Source organism: Lipotes vexillifer, unplaced genomic scaffold (genome assembly GCF_000442215.2).
Source record: "Lipotes vexillifer unplaced genomic scaffold, Lipotes_vexillifer_v1.1 scaffold239, whole genome shotgun sequence".
In the NCBI taxonomy this organism is placed as follows: domain Eukaryota; kingdom Metazoa; phylum Chordata; class Mammalia; order Artiodactyla; family Lipotidae; genus Lipotes; species Lipotes vexillifer.
Genome location: NW_006769620.1, coordinates 942,171 through 948,234, shown reverse-complemented (window position 1 = coordinate 948,234; position 6,064 = coordinate 942,171). Strand labels below are relative to the sequence as shown.

General features: G+C 55.2%; 1 protein-coding gene across 1 annotated transcript in view; it reads right to left on the bottom strand.

Annotated features, from left to right (window-relative positions):
• The window catches only part of LRIG1 (leucine rich repeats and immunoglobulin like domains 1), a 128,313-nt gene that overhangs the window by 24,504 nt on the left and 97,745 nt on the right, over positions 1-6,064 (bottom strand). Inside the window, exons 8-9 of the mRNA XM_007445668.1 lie at positions 4,349-4,492; positions 1,880-1,960 (exon numbers count right to left, since the gene is read on the bottom strand). Of these exons, the coding sequence (XP_007445730.1) occupies positions 1,880-1,960; positions 4,349-4,492 (225 nt within the window). The remainder of the gene's footprint in view (positions 1-1,879; positions 1,961-4,348; positions 4,493-6,064) is intronic.

Genomic DNA, 6,064 nt, shown 5'->3' with positions numbered 1-6,064 from the left:
TTATCCAAGAAGAGGATTTTTTTTTTTTTTTTTTTTTTTTATCGTTTGCAACATAACCACAGTACCATGCCACCTAAGTAAATGGACTGCATATATTTAATCATATTAAGGAACTACTGTCGTTGTCCCGATTTCCCCCAGTTGTGTGCATCTCTCCGTTTTTTTTGGAAAAGGATACAAGAGCCTCCAGGCCCAAGATCCTGATCAGTGGGGCTGGGTGGGAGGAGACTGGACACTGTATTTTACAGTGTCACCGTGAACCCACTGCTTCCAAACACCCACGTCAAGCGGCTCAGTGCAAGCAAGGGTACGGGCATTCGTGCTGCCTTCTTGGGACTTTACACAGGACTGTTACCTCAGTCCAGTGGGTCAAACGCTGGACTGTTACCCTAGTCCAGTAGGAGAACATGCTGGGGGAGAGACAGCAGGCGATTAGGAAGGCGGCTCTAGGCTACAGAGAGCGAATGGCTTTTGCAGAACCGGAAACCCTAGTGCCCTCAAGGGTCACCGCCCCCAGCTGGCAGGGAAAAGCCTCCTGGAAGCCGTGACACCCAAGAATCGGCTCCAGGTTCCACCGCAGGGACAGGCCCCGCAGAGAAGGCTTTTGTTGAACGGCTGCTCAGGCGCCCAGCACCCCGGCTCCACCATCCCCGCAGCTACATCCCGAGCTTGAGGTTCCTCTGGTCAATGACAGGCCTCTGTCCCACCCCGTCGTGCTGTCCTGGCTCTTCCCAAGCCTGCTGGGTAAAGGGCCCAGGAGGTGGGGGAGAAAGGAGCATTTTTTTAGGGGAGAAAAAGAAGGCCGACAGGTATTTGTGACCCACTATCAGAACGCAGGAGCCTCAAGAACGAATCCTCAGACAGCCAAAACGGCTGACGCTTACACCTCCGAGACTATCAAAAGCGTGAAAAACCCCACTTTTCAAAACAAATTAGAAACGTTAACTCTACAGAAAGACCCTCCCACTACAGGCTTTCCCGGAGCCTCGCCCTCCACTGCTGCTTTCAAAATATTTACTTTACCCTCGTGCTCTGCTCGGCTCGCCGTCACCACAACAGGCTGGGGGAGACGGAGTGGGGGCCGTCTTCTGTCTTGTCCTCCTCCAAACCCTCCCCCCGCAGCAGCTAGTGAGCAGTGATAACAGCTCCCACCCCCATGCCTATATGTTCCTTGGGAGGCATCTGTAGAGAGTGCTGGGGAGATGCACAAAGAGGGTAGGACTAGGGGAGGCACAAGGCTTCGGGGCCACACAGGCGAGTCCCAGGCCTGCTGCCCACCGGCTGTGTGATCTTGGGCAAAATCCCTTCCCCTGTGTTACACACACACACACACACACACACACACACACACACACACACACACGCCTCGCAAATTCTAGGAGCTTAGAAAAACAAACCCCAAACACCGGAAACCTCGAATAAAAAACAGCTACTGTATGGTAACGACTGTTTCTGTTTAAGATTATGATTGACAACAAAAAGACTGCCCGAAGACTCAAAACCATCAAGTTACTTGGCTTTAGACATTTAGAATTTCTAGAAATTCAGTAAGAGGGCAAGACTCCTTTGAGCAAAGAACAACAAAAAAGTTGGCTGTTTTCACATCAGTCAAGAATTGAATGGGAGAAAAGACCCAACGGGCCTCCAAACACCAGCTCTCTAGCCCCAAAGAAACCAACACCCAGGGCAGTGATGAGGTGGCGGGTCAGGGAGAAGGTGGGATGTCTTCTGCCCCCCTATTCAAGACTTTCCTTCCCAAACAAAAGAAGACAAATGTGCCAATGCTCCCAGGGGCGGGCGCAGAACACAGCGTGTAAGGGGCCCGTGGAGCCGTCTCCATGCACCAGCCCCACGGATCTTCCGACGCCCAGATACTCACAGCTTGCTGAGGCTGTCAAGCCCTGTGAAAGCACCACTGGTGTCCTCGATTGTCCCCGAAATCTCGTTGTGGTCCAGGTCCCTGGGGAGGAGACAGACAAAAAGCTCACCATTCAGTCTGTGGCAGGAAGAGAGACTCACACCCATCCTGCCACCTTGAAGCTCGAAACATCTTGGTGAGTTCTAGGTGCCCAAATGGAACATCCAGTTAAGATTAGAGGCGTGGGCTTCCCTGGTGGCGCAGTGGTTAAGAAGCCACCTGCCTATACAGGGGACACGAGTTTGAGCCCTGGTCCGGGAAGATCCCACATGCCGCGGAGCAACTAAGCCCGTGTGCCGCAACTAGTGAGCCTGCGCTCTAGAGCCCGCAAGCCACAACTACTGAAGCCCGTGCGCCTAGAGCCTGCGCTCTGCAACGAGAGAAGCCGCACACCGCAACGAAGAGTAGCCCCCGCTCGCCCCAACTAGAGAAAGTCCACGTGCAGCAACAAAGACCCAACACAGCCAAAAGTAATAAAAAATAAATAAATAAATTAATTAAAAAAAAAGATTAGGGGCATGACCACTCAGCCACCCTGCTGTGAGAACTGGCTTTCTCAGCCTCGCAACACAGCTGACATAGGCCTTGGACTGGCAGCTTCCCAGCTGCATGTGCTGCTCCCCAGTGGGCAAACGCCAGGCCCCAGGGGAAGGGGTGTAGACGGCACAGGGGAGAGCCTGCTTTGGATTCTGCCCCCGAAGAGCGGACTTCTGGCCACTGCTCTGAGTCCGAAAGGTTCCCATCTGCTTTCACCCCAGCCAGGGTCCCTTTCCTGGACTTGGCCGAGAAACTGCAGAAGGCACGTGGAGGAAAGGACAGGGAAGAAAGAGGCCCCGGCACACGGCCCTCCCTAGTGGGTTTGGCGCCCAGAGCCCGTCTCCCCCCAGGGCCTGCACCGGTGCTGACTCCCAGCCAGGGACGACATCTGGGTGCTGAGTCAGACTGGTGACCCAGCTGCCAAGACCAGAGGACCAGGCCAACTTTTTGGCCCAGTCTCCGCCAACAACGCAAATGACAAGGCCAATGACTCAGCTTCCTCCCCCAGCTTCCAAGGGCAGGTCACCCCAGCGGGCAACACACCCCACCTGGCGACCAGGCCCCCGTGCTGCCCTGGGTTGGCCCGCTCCAACTTTCCACGAGCTCTGCCACACCTTCCCCTCCTGAGCCTCGGCAGACGCGGGCCAGGACCAGAAAGGATGCTGCTCTCGGCTCCCGTGAGCGCCAGCGGGGAGGGGAGCTCGGACCTTGGAGAGAAATGCTCATTCTGACCTTTACTTTACAAGCGGAAGCTCAGAGCCGAGATCCTGAGGCTGGAAGGGCCTCCTCCTTTCATCAGGTTCCTCCCATTATCTTGGTCCTGAAACACCCGGGACCCAGGGCTGCTGCTCTGTGTGCCTGTCTCCCTGCTCCGAGCCCCGGCTGCCAAAGGTTTTTCTCACTTCTCCGGCCTCCTCAGTCTGTACGTCCCGGCCTTGTCATTCAGCACTGCCATGGCTCCGAGGCTGACCTCGGCTTGAGCAGCCTGGCGTCCAGGCTCTTTCTCACTCCTCCATGACGGCCTGGCATGAAAGCCTTCTCTGCCGCCTCTGCCAAGCCCAAGTGCAAAGGCCTTCCTCCCCGTCATGCCGAAATAGGCCACTCTTTCTGCAGGGGGCACAGCTGGGAGGGAGGCCTCAGACCCCACGGCCACTGCCTGTTGAAATCCAGAAGCTCCCCCCCCCCACCCCTTTATGGCTGGTTGTTCTGTTGCCTGGAAGCTCTCGAAAGCCCAGAAAAGCCCAGAAAATTTTAAGTCCCAGAAAAGCACCCTGCAGCAACGCCTGGCAACTCCCTCCACCTCACGGGGAACTTCGAGGGAAATGACATGATCATCTCCATTGTGTTAAATGACCCTAAAAAGGCTCCGGGAGAGACACGGGATTCCCTCGTCACCTCTTCTGGAAACGGGCGTCCTGGATGCAGGCTATATGCTGAAGGAGTTGAGATGCTAGCCCAAGACACGAGCCTCAGGATTGCCCTGGCTCAGATAAAAGTACTCAGGACTGAAACATGGAAGTCGCAGCGGGAAGGCTCAGGATGGGAAAGACGGCCCCAAGGCTGCTGATGTGGGGGCGGCAGCGCGCAGCCTGGGGAACCTTTCCCGCTGCCGGACCCCACGTCCCGCCAAGCGCACTGCAGGAACCAGTGCGTGGTGATGACAGTTTTTTTTGAGTCGCCATCCCTCTAGGCACCACCCCGGGGGGGAATGAGGGACACTTTTCTGCTCAACTAGCTCTTTTTCGATTTATAACATGGAACTTTGAGACTCTGGCACACAGCACAGGTCAGCTTTGGATCTAATTGTGACTCGAGACCAATGAGAAGGGAATGCAGCGAAGCAGTCGGTGTGCTCTATTCTGCTCTCCACCAACTCAACGAGGAAAGACGTACAAGATGCGCAGGCTTTTGAGTCCCCGGAAGGCGCCTTCCGCAATGTGACTGATGGAATTGTGGCTGAGGCGTAGGATGCTCAAGCTACTCAGGTCAGCCAGGCTCTCCTCGTCCAGCCGGGTCAGATTATTGAAGGACAGAATCCTGAGGGAGGGGAGGGGAAAGCAAACATCACAATCAGGTTGCACGGCATTGCCCTCCCTCTCTTCTCCCGAACGGAGAGCCACAGTCGGCCAGTCACCTAGGTCCCAGTGGGAAGGGATACGCCCACGAGGATCCCGAGGGCAAAATGGTCTCACAGCTAGAAACCCACCAGGGCTTGATACCCATACATTTTGACTCCTGGAAGGAGGGCTGTAAACTGTGAGCACTACACAGCACAGGGTCATACAACAAAGAACCACAAGGCTCCAACCCCTGCAGGCACCCGGTGTCCATGGCTGGTCCTGATTCAAGCCATGACAGATCTCTCACGGCTGTGGCCTGACACTGGACAGGACGCCAGCGGGTTCTCATAGTGAGCAAGGGAGCCGGACAGCCTCCCAACATCGGCCAGCAGAGGGCACCACCAGCCACTGCCTGGAACAAGCCTTCCTCACTGAACTGCAGGCCTCACCTGGGCAGCACCCGGGGGACCAGAGTCTCCCATCCGGGCTACCTTGCCCTCACCCAAGCCAGCCTCTTAGCATGATCCCCCTACCATAAGTAAGGAACACAGCCCCAGTCACACACCTTCCCTGAGCATCAGAATCAATCTTTCTTTCCTCCCAGCACAGTCCCTGCATCTCTGACATAGCCCTGGGTTGGTTACTTAGCATATTAGTCATCTATCCTCAAAAAATGGAATCTCTGGGCTGGGACAGGAGGAAGGAAAATAAATTCGGAGAAGATTAGCAAGTTTTTAAAGGTAGCAGGGGGTGACAGCTTTTGTCTCCTGGAAAAATAAGTCATGGTGCCTGTCAGTTGCAGAGACCTGGCAGGAGATCAAAATTATATCCTCACCTGCAATTAAAGAATTTAGTTTAAAGGAGGGGCGGGACACACACGTGGAAAGCAACTCTAAATCTGGCTCCAAGGTTACCTGGGTGTCGGGCAAAAGGCTAGGCTGGTCAGGGGACACTCTGTGACCTTCTCTGCCCCTTTGGAAGGGCACAGGAGGCAGCCGGAGGGGGCACAGGGAGTGTGCACACACCCTCTGCGATTCAGAGCCTGTGCAAGTACGGGGCCTCCAGGGGCTGAGAAGACCTCTCCCGCTTCCCTGTGGCTCCCAGGCCTGGACAGTGGAAAACCACGGGTCCTGGGAGTTCCTTAAGCGGGGTCAGGGCCTGAGGGAAGAGTCTTTCAGAAGCCATCCCACGTGAGAATACCGTGCAAGTGCACTGGCTGGAAGGGTCAGGAAGCTAAACCCAAAGGGGGTTAACACACACACACACACACACACACACACACACACACACAATCCAAGGAAAGCCAGCCACAGGAAAGAGGTGGGACTATTGATTTCTGCATTAGGTAATGATGGACTCACTGAAATATAAACTCCAGGTCAGAGTGGGGTGGGTGGGGAACGGAGGGGGGGAAGGACGTGGACAAATAGATAAAAACACTATTGCTCCAAGACTCAGCACTAGGTTTAAACATCCCCTTAAGTTCGCCTGCTGAGGGCAAGAGACAGACAAGACAGACAGGCTTGGCACTTGGAATCATTCGCCTCAG